General features: G+C 39.3%; 1 protein-coding gene across 2 annotated transcripts in view; it reads left to right on the plus strand.

Moving 5' to 3' along the window:
• Nucleotides 1–23592, plus strand: part of CNTNAP5 (contactin associated protein family member 5) — a gene marked incomplete at both ends in the record, with an annotated part of 785818 nt that overhangs the window by 430384 nt on the left and 331842 nt on the right. For both annotated transcript variants that reach the window (XM_081262143.1, XM_081262144.1), the window contains 2 exons: nucleotides 425–574; nucleotides 3591–3762. In XM_081262143.1, coding sequence (XP_081118269.1) covers nucleotides 425–574; nucleotides 3591–3762 — 322 coding nt within the window. The remainder of the gene's footprint in view (nucleotides 1–424; nucleotides 575–3590; nucleotides 3763–23592) is intronic.

Here is a 23592-nt window from a genome sequence, read left to right on the forward strand (position 1 = left end):
AAAAATAAAATTGCCTGTAACCACACCATACAAAGATAAAACTGCTGATATTAGTTTGAGGTTTTTTTTTTCCCCCTTAGCTTTTTCCTCTACAATTATATATCCATAGATCAATTAATATATGACACACCATTGGTTGAAATGTATATACAATGTTGTGTTTTACCCTGTTTTTTTTAAATCAAATATATCAGAAGTGATTTAATTGCTTAAAAAAATGAAAGAAGAAAGGAGAACAGAATTAAGTTGTGAGAAGGAGAAAGATGACTCCCACGTAGCAGTTGGAAGTTTGGTTTGAAGCAAGTGAGGCTGGGCTGCACAGAGCACGCACATTGACCACAGCAGGCTGGGAAATGAGCCCCACTCTTTCCAAACCTCCCCAAATCAATCATCCCTACACTTGCCCTTCCTGTTTCTCCTGCAGGCAGCAACTTGAATGATGGCTTGTGGCATTCGGTTAGCATCAACGCCAGAAGGAACCGCATCACTCTCACTGTGGATAATGAAGCAGCATCCCCTGCCCAGGACACCACCCGGGTACAGATTTATTCTGGAAATAGCTACTACTTTGGAGGTAAATTTCTCCAGCCTTTGAATTCAAAAATAAATGGGCAGGGGGAGGGAAAATATAGTGGGCAATTATTTCTCACTTTGTCAATTAGGCAATTCTTCTGAAGTATGTGTATGCACACACTCACACACCACACATACACACAGAGAGAGAGACACACACAAACACACCTAAAATAGAGTGAAGCAAAATCTTTCATAGCTGTGCAAATATAAATTATCTAGGACAGTGCTGAGGAAGAAAAGAACTTGAGCTATAAGTGCTGGTATTACATAACACATCCAAAGGAGATTTTTTTGTAGCTATGCCAAGCTCTGTGATCGCATTGGAAAAGAGAAACTCAGCTGAAAACTTGGAGAAAGTGAAGCAAGAGTCAGCAGTACCTGCAAGAGGGAAAATTCAGGTGCAGAGGCAAAGCCAGCTGCCCAGCCATCTAAGCTAGTTCAATGTTATTTTGCAGTCTTAGCCACTGTCTTCCCTTCTCCACTTCCTCTGAGTTCCTCCTTGCCCATGGAGAGGGACAGCTGGGAGTTGGGGGGGGGGGAGTAGGAGGCTCTGCAATGTGAACCACTTAACATTCTATTCTCTCTGATGTCTGGTGAATCCTGGAAATCTTTCTGATGACAGATACACAAGAACAAATTGGTAAGGGTAAATAACATATGATCAGGCATCTACTACATTTGTATATATACACATTTACTCTTATTTAGCCTTTCAATGTTATTTCCTTTATTTTAAAAAATAGTATCTGATTTCTTAGCCAGTTATTGGTATTCTATAAACCATCCCTGAAAGGAATTTAAGCTTCATGGCTGTCTGACCTTGAGCAAGGCACCAATAATCCCTGGACTTTCTTATCTGAAATGTGGGAAAATAAGCTCAACTTCCAGAATTGCTAGGAGAGTTAAGTGAGAGCAAGGTTTAAATATATAGAATGGGAGCTGGGAGTGTAGCTCAGTGCTAGAGTGCTTACCTAACATGTACAAGGCCCGGGATTCATTCCCCAGCACCACATATACACAAAATTGGGCAAAATGGCACCTGTTATATGATAGAGCATGGAAAAATTGGCTTCAGTTTTTATAGATATGAGCATGGGGCTGGGATCAAGATTATAGTCCCTAACTCTATTTCCATTACAAAATTGAATTATTATATAAATCATGCAGTGCATCCCCCACCCCTTTCTTTCTCACATCTGTACACATTCTCTCAAAGTGCTGGGGATTGAACACATGTTAAGTGCACACTCTACCATTGAGCTACAACCACAGCATCTTTAGTCTCTTATATTCACAACCTAGCATGTACAAATCACTTCTCTCCTCTCGAGGAAGTGTAGTTAAAGCTTTGAAATACACAAGGGACTATGCAAGGTGCAGCTTACATATTTGGGGGAAGGAGGAAAGTAGGAGGGAAGCAGTGCAGAGCAACATCTCTGAGGTTTGATTTTTAGCATAAGAAAGACCCTCTGGTCCTTCAACCCAACTCTTCTCCATGTGTGCAGTTCTGTCTTACCTCATTTGATTCATGCAGCAACTTTGTGAGGTAGCTAATAGCATTCCCCATTTAATAGATAATAAGATTGACATTTGCTGACATGAAGTATCTACCTATGTAAGGTGGTAGACCTAGTAAGGTAGTAGAGCAAGGACTCAAATACAGAACTGTGTTCTCCTCAGCCTGCTAATGAAAGCAGAGAGATAAAAGCAAATACAGAAAAGGATATTGGGGTCCCTGAAGATGTACATCACAGACTGCATAATTTTGCCCCACATGCACTATTTCAGCAACAGAGAAAGAAAAGTGCTCTTAAACTTATTCTAGAAAAACTGATTTCAAATAATTATCATTAAATAAGTGTCTGACCTGTCACAAAGGCAAAATGACTCCTCTCATTTAAAGAAGTTCTCTTAGAGGTGGACTCTTCAGGGGCACTGGGCTTAGGAGATAAAGATTTATCTGTGATTTGAATAGTGTTTAAACAAACGCCCCATGCATAGACTGTAAACTTGAGGTGAAAAATGAGTTTCAGTAATAATAGTCAACTTACATAAATTCTCCCTACAGCTTCAATTAGAACTTGTAGCATCTCTCTTCATTTTATAGTGTGTCTGTGAGCTGTTAACCAGCTGCCGGCTTCAGCCCAGCAGTGACTGTCTATTAGAGATGGCTGAAATAATTCCCAATTATTTATGGATTATTGCCATGTTTTCAAGCTTGCATTCCCATATGCTTTGAACCTATTAAAACCATTGAGATGGAGTTTGTAAAGAGCACAAGCACTCCTATACCTGCTTCGCTCTATACCTGTCTTAATGAGAAGTAGATATGCCCTTATTGGAAGCTATGCTAAATCATTGCAATGCATTTTTCTCTTTTAAAAAAAGATACAGCATTAACCTTTCACAAATGCTATTATAGATCTATAACTCTGTGCATTTAAACCCTAGTTCCTTTAATGTCTGGATTTGCTTTGCACATGATTTCAAAATTCCAGTTACATTCCTGTGTGTACCTTTCTCAGAAACTAAGCCTGTTAATGCTAACTATTAACCAGGCAATGACTCTGCTGCCATGCTTACCCAAAACATGATTTCCTTTGAAAGTGTAATTCAGAACTGAATTGTGCATTTAGACATGTGTTTCAAGACAGAGCCAAGATTCCTGAGTAGTTACAATATGTTTCTTCCTTGAGATGAGTGAAGGATGCCATGCCAAAGAATGACAAATAGCTTGCGAATAAGAAAAAAAAAATAAAATAAGAACAAGATAAATGTTGTAGTGTCGGTATTCCCTTTAACACCCCCTTTCCCCCTATAAAGTGATTGAGTATTCCCATTTTGTATCATTTCTGTCCCCTCCCTGAGAATGCTAGGATTTACAACAAAAGTACATGCACTGCAATGAATGAAAAAGTACCAAAATAATTAGACCTCAAGGTCTTCCATCAATAGGTCGCCAAAACAATGACTGATCATTTCAGTATTCTTCATCTTTTTTCTCTGTCCCACAGGGTGCCCCGACAATCTCACCGATTCCCAATGTTTAAATCCCATTAAGGCTTTCCAAGGCTGCATGAGGCTCATCTTTATTGATAACCAGCCCAAGGACCTCATTTCAGTTCAGCAAGGTTCCCTGGGGAATTTTAGTGATTTACACATTGATCTGTGTAGCATCAAAGACAGGTAATTATTGTCTCTTCTCCTCTGTTCTCCCACCCCCTTCCCATTCTCACTGTTCTAAATATGAGTTTCTTTAAGCAAAATTCTAATCCACCAACATTAGCCACATTAGACATAATTGAGTCGCCTAATGGAAAATATTTCTGAAAGGATTTCAGGCCCAGAGAAAAATGGTTTAAATTAGTTGAGTCTCTCTTCATGTTGACTTGCAGTAAATGGGATATGCAAATTAAATCAAAATACAAATTTGTGAAAGGATTAAAATTTTATGCATAAACAACATTTGATTACTTTGAAGTTAAGAGTAAAGCAAAAAGGAGGGAGGAATTGCTTCTCTCCTGAACCATTTCATTCTTTGCTGCACTGGGTATCTTTTCTATCACAAGCATCTAAGCATCAAGCCTCCTGGGAATCTGACAGCAAAAGCTTTAGGCAGTGTCAGACTGTGCACAGCAGTAGCCTGGGGGTGGTTGATCTTCACTGTCATGACCCCCTGTGCAGTTTTGTTGACCCAGACCCTGGCTAGCAAAAATCAGCACTCTTATTCTGCAACCCATGGATCTAGCAAAAGCTTAGTTTTCTCCATCATTTCTCCTGGGATGTGGCTCTTCTCAGGTTGGGAATTTCTAGATTTAAAGATAAACTGCAGAAAACCGTAGAGAATGAATTCTGGATTTTTAGCAACATTTGCCATGTTCCCCCTGCAGCACCCACCTCCTTTATTCTCTTAATTCCGCTCACCCCAGTCCAAATAGCATTGATCCAATATGCTGAATAAGATCTGCTCAGTGCATGGGCTGTGTGTTGGTGATAGAGATCCTCTGCTCAAATTTCATCAGGGAATTAATTAGTTATTACAATAAAGTGAGATAAATGACCAAGCAATGCACCCTTATTTGTGGGACACATGGCAGTGGCAATTTAGTCTTGCTCTAAGAATGAGATCAATGATGCTGAGTGGAATCTTAAAGGAGGAGGCAAAGTCGGGAATGGCCAAGGTGGGAGTGGGTGGGGATTGGAAGAACAGTGTCATGAAAAGGCATGGAAACAGGAGATAGCATGGCTTACAAGTATTAACTCAGAATACTTCTTTTGCTTTTAAAATCTCAATTATTGGAACAAAAGCATTTTATAACTGATGGTATGTAATAGTTTAATTGACAGCACTTATTTTTCTCAGTGGTATATCTTATTATTCATGGTGTCTTTAGATTCAATTAATATAGCTCATATAGAGAGGATCAGTGTGGTGAAACACATGGCTTGAACTAGAGAGGTGGACCTGTTCTTCAATCGTGAAGAATTTTGTGTGCTAGTGAAATGTGCCTTCATGTTCTAGACAAGAATCAGGAAGAAGGGCTGGGATTATGGCTCAGTGGTAGAGCACTCCCCTAGCACCAGAGGGACCCAGGTTCGATAGTCAGCACCAAATAAAAATAAAATTCATTGTGTTGTGTCCATCTACACCAAAAAAATAAATATTTAAAAAAAGAATCAGGAAGAAGTGGTCAAATTTGCACAGTTGAAGGAATATTCCAGAACAAGTTAGAGAGTAAGCACAGATCTAGGAAGGTGACTGTTCATCTTTATCTGGGGGAGCAATGAGGAGAAGTATCAGGTCTTCTACCAAGTGACACAGAAATCAACTATGCAGAAAATAGTCTTTGCTAATGTTGGGAATGACCAATAAAATTTGGTGGAGCTTCATGTGCATGTTTTCCTGTTAATACCACAACTCAGGGAATCATTGATAAAGCACACAGACTTCCTGGTTTGTATGCTTTATTTATTTATTTTTTCTATTTGACCAGGTGAAAAGGTGGGTAATAAAATGTGTGCTTTGTTAAAATGCACTAGTTAAAGAACTCAGAAGAAAGGGTATTACAGGGAACAATTTCTCCCGTTTGGTCTTTAATAATGGTGAGATATAAGCATCCTACTTCATCAGGCAGCAAAGCCTTTTGCAAAGTGTGGATCAATACGGGGAACATTTATCAATAGGAATCTCTTTGATACCTTAATTTCTAATCAAGGAAGCTCTCATTATTTTTGATTACATGAAAGTCATTGCTATCTACACTGCATCATTACTTTTGTGTAATTGTAGTCTTGGGTAATTATATTACATACAACTGTGTTTTGGTTAATTGTATAATAAGGGATTGTGTTTAGTTTAGTGGGTAAATGGTTTGTTTTTCTTGATTTGCCAGACACTTTCTCTAAGAGAAGGGAAACCCATGGCAAAATGTTTGCTTTATGCATTATTGATTGAACCTATATTTAACACTTGTTGGCGAGAGACAGGGGTAACAAGGAGAGACAGGTGGTTTCTGAGTTTGGTGTTTCATTTATAATGTACAATTAAATATGAACACGATTTCTGGGTAATTGCAAAGTCATTGCCTTCAAGGAATGGACAAGTTGGTGGAGACGGAGGAGAGAATAGTGTGGCTGTTACTTTCCTTATCTGTGTTCCTGTCTGGAAGTTTATGGAGAATGGCCTAAGAGAATCTTCGCCCAAACTGCTTCCTGTCTCTTTCCTCAGAGGCTACAGACACCCAGGCCTCCTCCCTTACCTTCCAAAGCTCTCCTTCTCCTTCAAAGTGAAAAAGGATCATCCCTACCAGCCTCTCCCACTGGTCCCAATTATTACACATTAAAGGTCTTGGTGCTGGTCATTATGGGAAAATCAGATATGGGAAACCCATGGTAGCATTCATAGAAAAGGCATGATGGTTCCAATATCTTAAGAGATTTTCCAGGGAGGCTCCTTTGAGATGGTGGCTGGAAACTCTGGTAGGTACTGACTGGTTTGAGCTATTTACAGTCTGCTTTTGAGATATTATCTTAACTAAAAAATGGAAGGTCCTTTCTCAGGAATTAAAAAATTTTTTATTAATCTGCATGCCAGTAATGGGCAAATTACCAAATACCTTGCCTCTGGGAAGAAAGGAGGTGGAATAACTGGCCAGGCTTACAGCTCTAGCAGCACAGAAAGCATGGGTTTAAGCAGTTCCTGTGCCTAATTGTGCAAAGACAGAATAGGAAGAGACAGCTGGGATCCCAATAGACCTTTCCAAGGAGACCCCATACCCTTTAATAGTCCCTTTTAATTTGGGAGATACAAAGTACAGCTCCTCCAGTCTCATGGTCTCTATATCCCAAGCTCTGGTTCTTTGAGCTACATTTGTTCCCTCCCTTGAAGGCAAGACATTGTATTCTAATCTCTCATTGAGAAAAGGTACTTTCCATAATTGCCTCATTTGAAGAACAGCTATTTATCACACTCTCTATAGTTCAATCTCACAGAAAGGCATTGAGCGAATAAGTGAAACAAACATGTATATTTGTGAATAAGATACTGAAAGAGTTATAGAACCCTGGAAGTATAGAACCACAAATATCCCTGCAGTCAATAGCTTTCTGTCACTGTGACAAGATATCCAGAAAAATCAACGTGAAAGAGGAAACAAATTATTTTGATTAACAGTTTCAGAGGTTTCAGTTCCTGGTCACTTGGCTGTGTTATTTCTGGGCCTCTGGTGCGGCAGAACATCATGATGGAAGGACATAGTAGAGAAAAGCTTTTCTCCTCATGGTGGCCAGCAAGCAGAAAAAAAAAAGGGGGGGGATATAGACAAGGTAAAGCCTACAATGGCTTGCCCCCAAGGACTTATTTCCTGCAACTACACCCCACCTCCTACAGTTTCTACCACCTCCCAATTGCCCATTAAATCATAAAACTATCAATGTGTTAATCCATTGAGAATATCATGATCCAATCACCTTCCAAAAGTCTCACCTCTGATTGGTGCATTGGGGAGCAAGACTTTAACATATGAGCCTTTGGGGGAACTTTCCTGATCTAAACCACAGTAAGCTAAATTTTCAAAAATGGGGTAACTATGAGCCAGAGATGTTTGTCAGCTTTTCTAAATTCACATACGGCTAAAGTTGCAGTCAAGAGTTGAACACTGCCAATGTTCTTTTCTCTGTACAATCTACTAAACAGGCACTGACCTAGAAATGTCAGTCATTGTGTAACTGTGACTCTAAATATGTAACACCACTTTTTGCTCAACTGGATAGATTTTTCACAAGTATGCAGTATGTCTTATTCTTTGTCATCTTTATGTGCCCAATGGGTGGTTCTAGTCAAAAGAGGGACAGTCAATTATTGTGCACTGTCAGGTAGGGTCTGAGTGGAGCAAGATGGGCCAGGTCCAGAGGTGGCCTGGAATCTAGTATCCTATGGAAAAGCCATTCAATGCCAGAAATAATCTGCAACACTCTGGAGTTCAAGTTATAGGACAGTAGAGACAGATATCAAATGCCAGCCAAGAATTCAAAGAGAAGTTGGAATCCAAGTACAAAGTCCAACAAGGAGTGGGGGGGGGGCAGAGACAAGGGTGCTAATGAATGAGTTAGGGATGTCATACCCAGAAAGAAGCTTGGACCCCAGGGCAGGTGGCTACAGTTTTGAGAGGTGTTAGAATGCACTTAAATCCCAACCCACTGCTTTCCACCTTGAATGATGTTATGTTATCAATCTTTGTCCCATGTTTCTCCTCTTGAAAGACCCAGATCATAAAACCTCCCTTTATGTTGAGAGGTAAAAGAGAGTGTGATATCAACAGTTGCATATCTAGCATGAAGTAATACTCAGAAAATGTTCACCATGTTCATTGTCAAACCCAAAGTCTTTCCTGGAGAGAAAAGAGGTTCTGATCTCTTTCAATAAATCCTCAAACCCCACCAAGGCCAAATGATTCCCAATAGTTTCTGGGAGTGACTCCCACAGAAACATCTCCTTGCATGTGCCCCAAATTGCTCAGTTTTACAACACCCTTTTAGGGTTTCAGTTTTCTCTAGTTCAAGGAACCTGCCTAGTTCCTAGGACCTCTAGTTCAGGCCACCAGCCAGTGCCCATTAGTAAGTCACACATTCATTTGAGCCAAGACTGATGTCGTCTTGCCAATTTTCTTAAGGCAAACGTCTCAGAACCAGTGCTAGGATGAGGTTAGAGATCCAATTTTAAGGTGGTCCTTCCTTACAGATTCAGGCTTGTGCCAACTGTGCATTCCCAGTTTAAGGACTTCCTTAAATCTTTTAAGCAATTTTGTGTTTGCATCAGAATCATCAAAAGTGCTTGTCTAAATACAAGTTTCTGAATGGGGGAGGGGGTATGAAGGTGAAGCCTAAAAATTTGAGTTTCTAATAAATTTCCTAGTTTCAGCTGCTATTGGTAAGTAGGGCCAAGTGACTACTTTTTGATAATAGCTACCTTAAAGAATCTAATCCTAGAAACCATGGAATTGCTGGGACTCTTCAAGGATGATATAGATCTGGGGGAGAAAGGATGGTCCCTGTACCTCCTGGAACCACATGTAGCTTCTCACCTGTCCAGAATCTCATGGGGTCTCCAAAAAATTCCAGGAGACCTGCCTTAATGTCATTTTCTCCAAAGGGGCATTTAAGTAAATCACAGAGGCAGTGTTCGGGGGGATGAGTTTTCTTTTCCTCCAAGATTTACCTTGTCTCACCTCCTCCCTGCTTTTCAAGACAAAATCTTGCTTATTACAAATCAAAATATTCAAATACTCAGATGCATAAATGATGGGGGATTTGGGTTGGATGGGAATGTGGTTTAAGAATAGCTGAGGGAGTCAACAGTTGTACTCATGAGATATATATGAGTACAATTGATTGACTTTTTGGTCCCCACTGAATGGCATAGCTTGATCTTTTCTTCTAAAAAAAAATCACACAGCTTATAAATGGCAGTAGTACCATTATACAAAGTAACCCTCACCTCACATACTGACACCTTGTTAAAGATTGACAGACACTGGTTTCAAGACCTAGTACTCCTGGAAAAGGGCTGGGATAGGTTCTATTTCCTGTGAACCTTCCTCATACAGTGATGCTATTGGGGAAAGTCCTTGGAGATCATCCAGCCTTAGTTTTGTACAGCCAGAAATGGAAGTCCCACAAATAAAGTCAGGTACAGAACCAGGAACTTCCCCCTGGTCTTTGCTATTGCATCTCAAGCAGACTTTTCGCTACAATTCTTTTGAAAGTCAAACAATTTATTTTTTTTTTTTCAAAAATGGATCACATGTAAAACAGTGCATTGGATTTCCTATAGCCACTTTTATTATGAAATGTAGCTTCTCCCTTCACAACCACTTCATTTTCTCTCCACACGTTTTCTCTAAAGAAAAGCATTTGCCAAACTTTCTGGTCAAGATTCTTATCTTCTGGTCTCAGGGTTTGGAGTGCTGTAAACACAGGGAGGAGGAAAGCATTATGTTGGATAACCTCCCATAAACAGACTCCTGCTAAAACCCACCCTGTGTGTGGGAGTTTGTCAAAAACAGTGGGTAATATAAAAAGATTACATTGCGGGGTAATACATATGTTTTAGTTCTCTCTCAAATTGAAAGCTTTTACATCGGGTGCCAGAAAAGCCATCGTAAGGGCAATGCCCACACAATCTGTGCTCCAAACTCTAAAAGTGAGAAAAGTTGCAATATGGTATTCTCCCTTTATTCATGGGATGGGGCCAAAATCAAAAGATCACTTCTGCTTTTTTTTTAAGTTATCATTTTTGCTCTATTTCATGGAGGAAAAGGAAAGATTATATTTTATGCACTAGTTACTGAGCAAACATTCTCTAAATATCACTTCATTCAATTAATTCCACAGTCCTACCAAGCCCACCCAAGTGGTCCTCTAAAAGAGTGGCTCACAGGTCACATAGCATCTGTGGTAACTTGCTAGAAATACAAATTCCCAAATTTCAAATCATACCTCCTGGACCAGAAACATGGTTGCAGGTGAAATACTAACATGTCCTCCAGGTGATTCTCATGCACACTCAAATTTGAGAACCACTGTTTTTGTTTGTTTGTTTGTTTGTTTTGTTTTTCCACTATCACCATTTTACAGATTAAATCACCAGTGGTCAGGGAGTTTCAGTAACTGCCCAAGGTCCCATATCTAGTGATTGGGGGTACTGGCATTCAAATCCAGTTTTCCTGATTCCTTAATCCATATAAATATGGAGGGCCTATTCTCAAACTTCCAGAGAAATAGGAAAAACAGGCATGTTTTTTTCCAGGGAAGGTGAAGGGAGGTGTCATTGAGGACTTAAGACTTTAGAAGGAGATCCAAGAATAGGCTCAGTTTGGGGAGGTCAAGCAGAGTCTTCAAGATGCTCCACAATGGCCAACTAAGGCTGAGACTGAGAGCTGGTGAGGTGTTGGATATTTCTTTACCTGGTTTAGAGGGGCTGCACTGGAAGCAGTGGGTAACAGAACTTGAATCAGGATCAGAGAGAAGTAACCAGCACACAAAACAGTCTGAATCTGAATAAGAGGCCACATTATTAGCTAAGTTTTAAATAATGCTTACTATAGGCCAGGATATCATGAGATTGAGTGTGTGTGTGTGTGTGTGTGTGTATGTATGTGTGTGTGTGTTACCTTAATGATCTGGAATAGATAATATCATTAATTCTGTATTACCAACAATGAAATTGAGATACAGAGACACTAAGTAACTTGCCCAAGGTTACATAGCCAGTTTGTGGCAGAGCTTGACTACACATAAAGGAGACCCATGGAAGAGATTTGGCCTGTCCTTGTATAGTACTACTTTGAATCCAATGATGGTCAGACATTTTGCCTTCTTTGGCATCATTGGAAAGAAGAAAATGTTGTGTTTTCATCTTGTGACAAAATCACAAAGTGGGCTGTATTGAAGCAAGAAGACAAGGGAGGTGGAACATGGAGAATAGAGCACCTCTGGAAACAGGTTATCATCCATGCAGCTCACTGTCATAGGCTTGTGATGAACGCACCAAGGGACACTGTGAGGGAGATAATGCCTCCACCAGGAGATTTAGCTATGCTAGTTCTTCAGGCTGGTTAGGAGTGGAGAAACTTCAGAACTAGCCTGGCATGACCATTCTGTGGCCATAGATTTTGAGCCAGTTTGGTATGGGCTGCTCATTTGGAATTCCCTATAAAAGTGCAGATTCATTTGTCTGCTCCTTAAGTCAAAGTTCTTCCCAACCCCATCTAACACCTCTTTGAATGTCAGTAGAGAAGAGAGGCTTGGGAAAAATACAAGCTGGATTTGTTTGGAATAAGTGCACTTTAATGAATGCATCTCTGTTCTGTTACCAACCCCATCTCTCTCATCACTTGTTTTCACAAGGAAATTGGATGATTATGTTGGTGAAATGGTACTTCTCTAACTGTGCGTGAGGAAGGGCACCAAGGTACATTTGATTCATGGCAAAAACAGAGGGTCAACCACACTGAAGGTGGCATTTTATTTGGGCCCATCAGACAATGTTGAGAATCTTCCCCCATCAAGTGATAATTTGAAATATTAATGCTAGAAACAAAGCCAGACTGGTGTGCTGGGTGAATTCTCATGAACACTTCCAAAGATGATGGATTCCATCCAAGAGCTATTGCTTTGAGACTAAGGGGTGATGCACACTTTCAGGGAGCCGTGAGAAAGTGTCTATCAAAATCTGTAGGTGTCTGGATCACCTGGCTAAGCAATTTAGATTTTAGACAACATAGAAGCCAAAGAAACTTTGATCTTAGATAGAAACATGAGGAAAATGTTAGTTTAGATTCTCAAGTTACTTTTGTGAGGCAGAAAACATTTCTAAATTAATAATTAGAAGAGATTCTTCCTTATTGATCTCTTCACAGAATCAATATCCCAATGAGCCTTCATCCAAAATCCTGATACAGGCCTTCCATCTGTTTTTCCACATTCTCTAAAGGAGCTCTCACCTACACAACAAACACTGTGTTCTTTTTCTTCTCTACATTGATGTGCACACCTTGAGCCCCTGAGACAAAGTATCTGAAGACTTTTAACACTGTTATTCTCTGGTCAAAAATAAAATATTGGTAGCCATAATAAGCAGCATTTGTAGACATATTTGGAAGAGAAAATTTCAATGTTGTGAGACAATGAAAAACCAGGTTTAACCTCTCACTTATTGCTGCTACAGAAATTAATTTAAAATTAGCATTGTACTATTTTTATTTTGATTAGGAACTCTCACAGAAAGTTCATAGAGCTCAAATCTGGCCTTGTGGATTTTTTTTTTTAATTTTTTTTTTAGAGAGAGTGAGAGAGGAGAGAGAGAGAGAGAGAGAGAGAGAGAGAGAGAGAGAGAGAATTTTTAATATTTATTTTTTAGTTCTTGGCGGACACAACATCTTTGTTGGTATGTGGTGCTGAGGATCAAACCCGGGTCGCACGCATGCCAGGCGAGCGCGCTACCGCTTGAGCCACATCCCCTGCCCTGGCCTTGTGGATTTTATGGTGACACAGACATGATTTTATGGTTACTAAGCTGTGTCCACCTGCAATTGTGTCATAGGCATCCTTGGCATCATTTACACCAATGTGTTATTAACGTGCAGGGAGCCTGAAGGTGACCTTTGCCCCCTGGTTAGCAGATGAGGAAGCTTACATTAACTAAGTTTAATAACTTGCTTTAAAATAAAATCAAACTCCAGATTTTGTGGTAGTTTAAAGCCTTTGCATTTTAGCTCAACATTGGAATCTCATTTCCTTCCGTTATTACTGAGGGTGATGCATACACTTTATAGCCATAAGTTGTTAAAACAAAAGTCAGGTGATATTATTCCCTCATCCCTCTTGGAGTGTTGACAAGGATTGACTGAGAGTGGAAAGATGAAAGTTCTTAAAGTTAAAAGCAAGAGAGACAGAAATGGATGGGGCGCTGTGCATATCAGCAGGCTGGGTTTTAGAAAATCTGCACGCAGGCAGGAAAGGATGACATTTCTTTGAATAATTTACTTACATACATAACCTATTTTATTTTTTGGACAAGTGATTAATGTTTTCACTTGATTCAAGTTACAGATTTGAAATCTTCCCTCGAGGTTTAGCTTCATCTTTTAAAGATCTCTTGGACATGATTTAGTAGGCCTACTGCAGGGCTCTCTTCTCCCAGCACTGGGATATTGCACAGGCCAAGCTGTGGGTATCTCAACACCTGAGAAATGCAAAGGTAAACAAACAAATCTAAGCAGATACTTACTGAAGAGAATGCTGATTAAGTTGGAATTTTTGTGTTTCCAATATTGCATTCTTTAAATTCCTGACGTCCAGCACAACCAGAACACCATTAACTGTATTATGATAGAATGTTACAATCAGCTTGCTACCTGTTTTTATCCATGCTGAAAATTACACTTTTAACTGCAATAATTAGGTAGGAGGCTATCCCAGGTTTGGCTATCAAAACAATCCTTGGAGTTGTTCTTAAGCAATTCTGGCTTTAGAGATTTGCCCAGATAATTTTTATGAAAATTGCAGGACCTCACAATCTGAAATGGGTATTATATGTATCAATATTAGCCTTTGTGTGTACACACATGTGTGTACATATTCATGTGTAATATAACTGGACCCAATGTATCCTGATACACACTTCTGGTTCCCAGAAAGATTATACACATTTTGCTAATCTTACTCTGAGACCCCATAATTCATTCATCGAATATTTTTTGAGTGCCTATTTTTGTTCCTGGAATATTGCTTTTCCCTGAGAATCCAGGAGTGACCAAAGTATAGAGTGTTTAATCCAAGAGCACATGCCATTATTTCTGTACTGCCGTGGCCTCCCTTGTGTCCTAGGATCACAGATCTGTTTTGGTCATAATGGGTCATTCATTCATTTATCTCTCTCGTTTGGCACATCCTGGCTATACCAAGGGCTTGGGAAGAGGGGATGATGTGGTTGCATGCTGAACGCAGCACACATCCTGACTTTTAACAAACTCCGTGGAAAGACAGGTTTGCCTAAATAATCATGGAGATGAACATATTCTCCCAAAGCATGATGTAAATAAACAGGCTAGTAGGAGGGAATCTTAGAGGAAGGACGGTTTTTATTGGGGATGGGACAGTATTTCAAGAAAGGGGATTGTGAGTATCATTGTCCTCAAACTCTGCATAATTCACTGTTCAGAGGCCATTGCAAATTGTTGTCAGTAAATTTCTCAGAGGTTTGTACTTCCTAATGCTTTCTACAAACCTCTGGCTGATAATTCCCATGGTCATTGTTCTCTGTGTGTGTCCTCTCCTGAAATCATTGCCATGGGGAGAATGGGGTGGAGAAGTGGAAGATTCTTCTTTCATTAGTGGAAAGAAACCTTCTAACTATAGAGTTTAGCTAAAAACAAATTTTTTTGTGTGTTTCCCTAAAGCCATGTTTGCTGGGAATTTCTGTCTGACATTAGTATCACTCCTTTCTTCTTCTCCCTCACTTCCCCATTCTTTCCCTGGCTGCCATGATTAAAGAATTTATCTTCTAGTAATTCATTCTTAATATTATATAGGCTACACCAACACTTATCAAAACATGAAGAAAGTCTGTCTACAAAGTAAACATCTGTGTAAGTTGGGAATGGTATCGCAGCTGGCAATTTGGGAAATCCCAAGAATCTGAAAGTGACAAGAGAATACACATTTTAAAGGTCATTCCAATTACCATGCTGACTCATGTTAAGTTTCAGGTCTGGAGATTTACACACTGAGGGATGAGAGCATGTAGCTTGCAGGGACTTAAGCCTATAGTGAAGAGAGTACTACAAATTACTATTGTTTTCAGTGGTATAAAATGATTCTTGTGCATCTGAGGCATTTGATTAGTACAGGAAACCAAGTATGGAAAAAGAGCAGGGCATAGCTCTAAAGCTTGATTCTAACCTACATTTGGCACAATGGTATAGGGACCTATCAGAAAAAGTCCCAAGGATGAATTCCCATCTTCATTTAAACCTCCATCTTCATTTAAACTTCCATCTTCATTTAAACTTCTATATGCAACTGCTTTATTCTCCACAGCACCGTGAACTCAAAACACAACACTTCTTGATAGAATTTTCCCAAATGTAGGACCATCTTTTAGAGAAATATAATAATTGAAAATTTAGAGTCTTCCATCTCCTCAGACACATTTATTGTTATAGTCTAGCTATTGTGAACATCATATTCTCCATGTGCATTTCACATGACCTTCATCACACATTAGAGCTAGAGACATTACAGGAAAAGTTCCAAATTCTCCAGCTTGTGTTTTGCCATTTTTTATGGTCTTCCCTCTCCCTTCTTCATCTTTATCTTCTACTCTATGAATCCACCATTGCATCTATACGTACTTACTATGTATGCAGTTTGTCACCACCTTCAAGCAGCTCAAAGCAAGACAGCCACACCAGAACAACAACAACAACAACAACAACAACAACAAACCAGACATTTTTTACATGTTCATGGTACAGAGAAGCATGAGGCTATATCCCAGATACATATATTTAGGCAAGCAGAAATAGAAATAGGAGTGGCTAGAGCATTCTAGAAATGGACCACTGTCATCCCCCAAGCAACCATTCCTGTTCCTGTCTCCAGGGAATGCTGCCATTTTGTTTTTCTGGAGTCCCCTTCCCAATTCTTTTTACCCACATTCAGCCCATCTATCAAAATCTACTTCTTATCCTACCTACTCCGTGAATTCTCCCTATTTACATTGATTTGTGCCTATTTGAATGAAACTGATACTTTCCTTCTAGAATTCAGTATTTGAATGTCTCTTATACTTTTTATTTTTAGATTTAATTTAGCTCCCAAACATAATCATTACATGTGTTTTGTATTCCATGAGAAACTTCTTGACATCAGTGATGCATTCATTTGATAGCAGGTGCTTTGTGATAATTTGTTGAATAATTTGAACATTTCAAATTATAACAACACTTGCTCTTAGTAGCTGGGGATGGACTGCCTACAAAGCTTATGAAACTCAACAATGCCTTTTGGTGTTGAATATAGTACTGCCCCAAGATGTAGAATGAACTTGGAAATCTTTAATAACTTTGTACACTCAAAACTCTAGAGACTGCTGTCCAAGATTTAGAAATTAAAGCCCTTCACCCCTTTCTCATCTTGAAAACTTTCCAATGTGGTTTATGCCAACTATCGCTCTATTTGAATAGCAAGAGTGCCTAATAAAAGCAACACTGGTGCCAGCTGTCATCGTTCACATGGTGTTAAGTGCTCCTTCTGTAAGCACTAGCTAGCAAGAGTATTTTTGTTTAGCAAGGCCATCATAAAATTAGACAAGCAAACCATAGCAATGGATTTGAGCAATGTAGTCTATAAATAATACAGTGGAAGGAAGCATACAAGTACATTATCCTTATTACAATCTTGTGCTTTAAGGAAACAAAAAAAAATGGGGCAGCTCTGTAATAGAAGGCAAGTGTGAAGAGGAGGCAGCTCTAGAGAAATACACAAAATGTCTTTGGTGATTGTAAAGGATGTCAGCAGTCTCCTGGTAATAAGATCTGCTGAGAGTAACCTCTGGATTCTGTGCACCTCTAAACAGCTCCTGCAGGCTGAGGTGGGCAAACCTGTATTTACCTGGTAGGAATGAGACCAAAACCAAAATGTCACTGAAGGGTGACAAGGTATCAGTGTGGGCTATTTATCGAAAGTGAAGTTATTGAAGAGAAAAAGGATTCCCATGAGCCCAGGAAGCAACACTGGAATCAAGTACAGACTTTACTGTGCCACTCTTTCTTTCTTTCTTTCTTTTCAAAAGGGCCTGACAGAGCCTTAAACAGCATTGTTATTATTCATTTGGCTTTGTCAAACTCTCCAGCATCTTCCAACATAGAGCTGCTTCTAGCTTTTGCCAAATGTCATCTAAAGGCTCTTTATTTAGAAAGAGGAGGAGGAGGAGAAGGAGGAGGAGGAAGAGGAGGAGGAGGAGGAGGAAGAGGAGGAGGAGGAGGAGGAGGAGGAAGAGATATGAGATGTATTTTTTCTTCTCCTTAGAAATTTTTTCTTCCTTGTTTCAACACTATACTCCAACTAATGTCACTTAAGTTGACATTAGTTGAAATAAAAAAATGGAGTTGAGGGTATAGCTCAGTGGTAGAGCACTTGCCTGACACACACCAGGCCCTGGGTTCCATCCTTAGCACTGCAAAGGAAACTAACTAAATAAATGAACTAAACAGTGGGCCAAGTGCCATGATAGGGATTATTCCTCAAATAGTTGTTTAATTGGTGGAGAGCTATATTAAAATATACAGACATAAACTATTCTCAGTTTACAAAGGAAGGGATTGAGATTCACAGGTATTAAATGACTTTCCCAAACTTATTTACACAGCAATTGTTTGCATTAGAAGTTAACAGACCAGGGCTGAAGTTGTAGCTCAGTGGTAGAGTGCTTGCCTAGCATGCATGAAGGCACTGTTAATCCTTAGAACCATATAAAACTGAATAAATAAAATGAAGGTATTGTATCTACAACTAAAAAAAAAGTTAACAGACCAACAAACAACTAGGAAAATTAATCAATCAGTCATTCAATCAATCAAATAAATAAACGATTCAAGGAACTCTAAATAGGTCTTATTGGATCATCTTGAAGATACAGGAGAGCATCAATGCAAGACTAGACTGCATCTGAATTAAGGCCAATATTTCCAAAGGAAGATAGTATCCGATTACAGTGGGATGGTGTGAAGCTGAATTATAAATAAGGAAAACCAAATGCATAAAGATAATTGTAGCTGAAGAACTAAATGAAGATGTCTATAATATCAGATACTTAAAATAAAAAAAGTTCATTCTCGGGTGTAACATCAAATGGGAAAGGGTAGAAGTGTCATCAATTGTACACTCCTATTTTCCCACACTACTCTGCATGCATTAGCACTTTCTCCCCACCTGAGGAATGGATGGAAATTATAGGAATATAATATACATTTTTGCTGTAATGCATCAAACACTGTAGCTCTAGATCAGCATAATGCATTTTTTGATGAAATTTTCTGTTTTATGCAATAAAATACCCAGTCACTAGAGGTGATCAAGACTCTGAAATATGACCATTATGATAAAAGAGCTGAATATTTAATTTTATTTCATTTTTAACAGATTTAGATTTAGATTGACATAAAAACTCAGAAATCCTGGGACTATCCTTGTTCTGATTTCAAGTCTAACTCAGAGCCCTTTGATATTCTGCAACTGCATGAAGTTCAATTATAGAAAGAAAATACTACCACAGTCTGGTGAAAATATCAGGCCCTTTGAAAATCATTGTTTTCAAAGTAAATTTGTGAATTGTAATTTTAGTGTCATATACCAGTCTTTTATGAGATTTCTTTCACATACCATAATCCTGGTGACTGAGGGTCCTGGGGATCTGTCAAGAGTCAGTTTCAGAGTGTGTTAGGATTAGTCTACTTGCACCAGATGCTTTCCAAAGTAAAGACCACCTCATGGGGGCTCTGTAGACAGCTAGTTGAATTCATTTGAGTCTTTATACTAGCAAAAATGTCCTCACAGAAAGAAATATGCCAGACTATAAATGACGACCTAGAACATTCTTTAATATAATTATACTTTGGATATGAGGTGCCCCCAGAAACTCCTTAGTTAGTACAGGGATGTTTGGAGGTAAAAAGCCTGGATTGTGGGAATTGAAAGGATAGTCCCAGGATTTCTGCCTCACCTTGGGCCCAGAGCATGGGTCTCAGCCAACTATGGACTAATCCTCTGGAATTGTGAGTCAGAATAAACTTTCTTCCTTTACCTTTTTTTTCTTGGGTATTTTAGTCACAGTGTCAAAAAGCTGACTAACATAAATGTTAACCATGAGTTAATGTAATTTTAAAATTCAGCCTCAATCCTGAATTGGCTAGTAGCTTTATATTTTGGAAAGCATAAAAATCATTTAGGAATCTCTTAAATGCAGATTTTTGGACCCCACAACTCCAGAAATTTTGATTGAGTCCATCTGGAATGGAGACTTAGAATCTCAAATTGTATGAAACACTCCAGGGTATCTGTATATCAGTCTTTTAGAAATATTGAGTCAGCATATTAAACAGACATTTCTTTATTGAGCTCATCATAATATAGTCCCAGCCAAATTTTTTCTACACAGTGGGGAACTAAACTTCTAGTTCTGTCTAATGTTAATGGTGTGCTACTGAAAATGGAGATTTTGTTTTTGTTGTTCAAATAAGTTTGAGTAATGCCAGAGTATAAAAAGTTAAATGGGTTTCCTTTTTTTCAGCTTTTCTTTCTCCCCCCCTCCTACTCCCCCTCTCTCCCTCCCTTCCCCCATTCCTGGTCTCTGCAGTGCTAGGATGAAACCCAGAATGCTCTGCATGTTGGGCAAGCACCCTAACCCTGAGCTGGACCCACTACCTGCCTCCTCCATCCCACAGAATTTTTCAGAATTTTTCAGCATTTTCTGAGGCCCAGCTGTGAGTGAGTGTGTGTGTGTGTGTGTGTGTGTGTGTGTGTGTGTTTGCACACATGCACTGAAATGCTTATAAAATGTATAAGAGAGGATTGAAATTTCTCAAATATATGAGATCGCAAACTTTTGTTTGGAGCTGGCTGAGTAAGTAACTCAGCAGATGCATGAGACTCTGGGTTCAATCCTCTATTCCACAAGCACACGAACAAAACTATAATAAGCTTTTGGAATCTCTGCCTTAGAGTTCATAAATCATAGTAAACACCAGGAAACTTTTGGATTGTTTGTTGTTAGCAGCAGGACACCAGCTCGGGGAGGTAGTCAGTAGTGTAGACAGAATGACTTCTAGAGGTAGCATTAAAGAGAACTGGAGGGCTATTGATAGGCATTCATCTTAGCTTTTCCCACGTTTACAAAAAAGCAAATGGTTATGTGTTAAGGTCATTTCTATGCCAGTTTTTCCTGTTTTCTAGTATGTGCTTCTGATTTATTTATACTCTGGTTTGTAGCTTGCCAGTTTAACTTCTGGGATGTTAAATGAACCACTTGACTTGTGAACCTCACTTTCTTGTAGATAGTGGTCCTTGTCTTAGAAGGTTGTTTCATTGATCTGTTGATATAATTATCACGATGGCCTTGCACTAAGTTCACCACACCAAGCCTAGTGTTTAATACATGATAGAAACATTTATTTTACATATTCAAGTTTTGGAGGCAAATGAAACAAAAAAAAAAAAGAGAGAAGGAGTAGGATCTATTCTCCCTCCATCCCCACATCCTTTACAGATTGCAAAGACTACAGGTTTTATACCAACTTCCATGCTGGCAATAGTGATGTCAAGCAATATGGAAATCCAGGCATGGCTTGGGCTCAGAGAAGAAAAAGAACATTAAGAGGAAAGACCCCAGTGACTTTGTCCATAGAATTAGGAATAAAGATGACATACAACATTTTTCTTAGCCCCTTTCAGGGAAAAATAAAAGCAAAATGAGATGTGACCTTCACCATCTCAGAACTAATTTTCATATGGTATTCAGTTTCAACAGAACAAAAATACAATTGAACAGTTGCACACTGAACTTTGTGGTGTTGGTTATTAATGCTGAGAGATTATTTTGGAGATGGGTCTAATAAGCCTAACATTCTTGGGAATTTTTCAGCAAAGAGAAGAGGCAATATTGGTGAAGGTAGATTCTTCTGTTAAACTGGGAAGTGTGGGAAGTTCTTTAGAAACTTGCCATAATTTTGTCTGTCCAGTACCTCTGAGGTTGCTCCTTCATTACATCCAAATGGCTCTGTAGGAGTTTTACAGTCTTATATAACCTCTCACCTTGGCTCAGAGTGGACTGATTCATTCATCCAGGGCAAAAATAGCTTCTTTGAGGTATTCTCAAACTTAAAGCTAGAGAGAAAGGTTATTTTCTAATAGTGGGTGCCTCAGGCTGCAGAACATAGCAATTGGCAGTCGTATTTGCTACAAGGGAGGAAGCTGTAATGTAAGAGTGAGCCGTCACCCTCAGAAAAAAGCAAAGGACAGGAAGGCTGGAGTCCCCTGGCTGGCTCAAGTCTCCAGGCTCAGCATTTTCTGAGGCCCAGCTGTATCCTGTTCTCTTACCATTGAGAGTTGTTCAGCCCTTGTTTGAATTCTATAAATCCATGTCTCATTCTTTAAAAATGACTTCAATTGGATTTTGAACATTTCTAACTAAGGTTCTCATTAATATGAGATGTATTACACCACATCTTTCACACTCTTAAATTTAATGCTGAAGAATCCAAACAAGTTGAAGGAAAGAGACATAATTTTGAGAAGAAAGGATTTAGTGTTCTCTCTTTTGTTTGTGTTTTCTATAATCACCATGTGCAAGGGCCATAGATTTTAGCTCAAATTGGATTCAAAACCTATTCTGAGAACAGACAAAAAGTCAGGAGCCAATTAAGTTGTTGACAGGCTGTGGCGGGAACAACCACCAACAACCTGTGTCCATTAGCAGATTTATCACTGGGTAGTGCTGTGCCAATGCGTGGCTCAGATCTCTGCCCTTACTTCTCAAAGCCACAGGTGCAGATCTGCAATGAAGCAAAGCAGTTTCGTTGCTCACTTCACCCCAGGAAGTCAGGATTCCTGCTCAGGTGGATAGAAAATGGATGAGAATTCAAAGAGCAAGGATGAAGTATGACCTTTCCTGGCAGCTATATGGTTAACAACAGAAAATAGAAATACTGAGTGGCTAAGCATGATGGTGCACACCTGTAATCCCAGGTACTTAGGAGGCTGAGACAGGATCACAAGTTTGAGGCCAGCCTGGGCAATTTAGCAAGCCCCTATGTCAAAAGAAAAAGGGCAGAGGATATAGCTCAGGGGTAGGGTGTCCCGAGATTCAATCTCCAGTATGAAGTGTGTGGGAGATTGGGGGTGGGAGAAGAAAAGCTTAGTAATATGCAGCCCAACCCTTCCTTCCCCATGAATCAGAAAAAATACGTAACAGTTGAAAAAGAAAAGAAAAATCATTGTCTGTGTCCTTGTCATAAGACATCTGCAAGTATAGATGATAATAATAATGAGGTCAGGCTTGTTCACATGCTATATGGCCCTATTTAGGCCTTCTCATTGATTCACATAGTGTTTTTTGTCTTGATTTCACAATCAAGAAAACTGAAGTTCAGAAAGGCAGAATAATTTCAAAAATTACATTGATGGAAAGTGGTGATTTGAGGATTTGAATGTGGGTCTCTGATGCCTGGATTATTTGAATGTGCCCCCATCACCTCTGTGAAGGAGTTCAAGCAATTCCTCAATTGGGACCCAAGAGGTCAGAGGACAGACAATCCCAGACCAATCCTCACTCCATCATACCACAGTGGCCATGTTCAGTCAGACATGGCAGCCTCTGGCTCAGTACCTATCTCTCTCAATTCAAATATGAGCTCAATTGTCATCAACCTTTGAAATGAAATTTAAAGAATTATAAAAAGAGATTGTCATCCTGAAGCTATAGGACCTGCTGGTGTTTGTTTACTTCTTCTGTGAATTCTAGAGCCAACCTGGACAATACTAGTTTCCACTGGAGAATAAGGCCTCCGTGAGTTTGGATAATAAAACCTGGAAGTATATTGATGGGCCCAAGTGTAACCTAAGCCCTCTTGGCTTCTATTATATGAGTGTTTTTAATTATTTTATGTGCTAAAATTATTTTATGTGGTTGTTTTGTTTTTGGTACTGGAAATTGAACCCAGAGGCACTTAACAGCTAAGTCATATCCCCAGTGCTTTTTATTTATTTATTTATTTTTTATTTCAAGACAGGGTCTTGTTAAGTTGCTGAGGGCCTCACTAAGTAGCTGAGGCTAGCTTTGAACTTACGATCCTCTTGCGTCAGCCTCCTGAGATGCTATTATAACAGGCATGCACCATTGTGCCAGATGGTAAAATTATTTTTTTTCTTCGAAATTTTAAGTCTATCTATACCATATAA

This window comes from Spermophilus citellus (assembly GCF_964194105.1).
Source record: "Spermophilus citellus genome assembly, chromosome: 11".
In the NCBI taxonomy this organism is placed as follows: domain Eukaryota; kingdom Metazoa; phylum Chordata; class Mammalia; order Rodentia; family Sciuridae; genus Spermophilus; species Spermophilus citellus.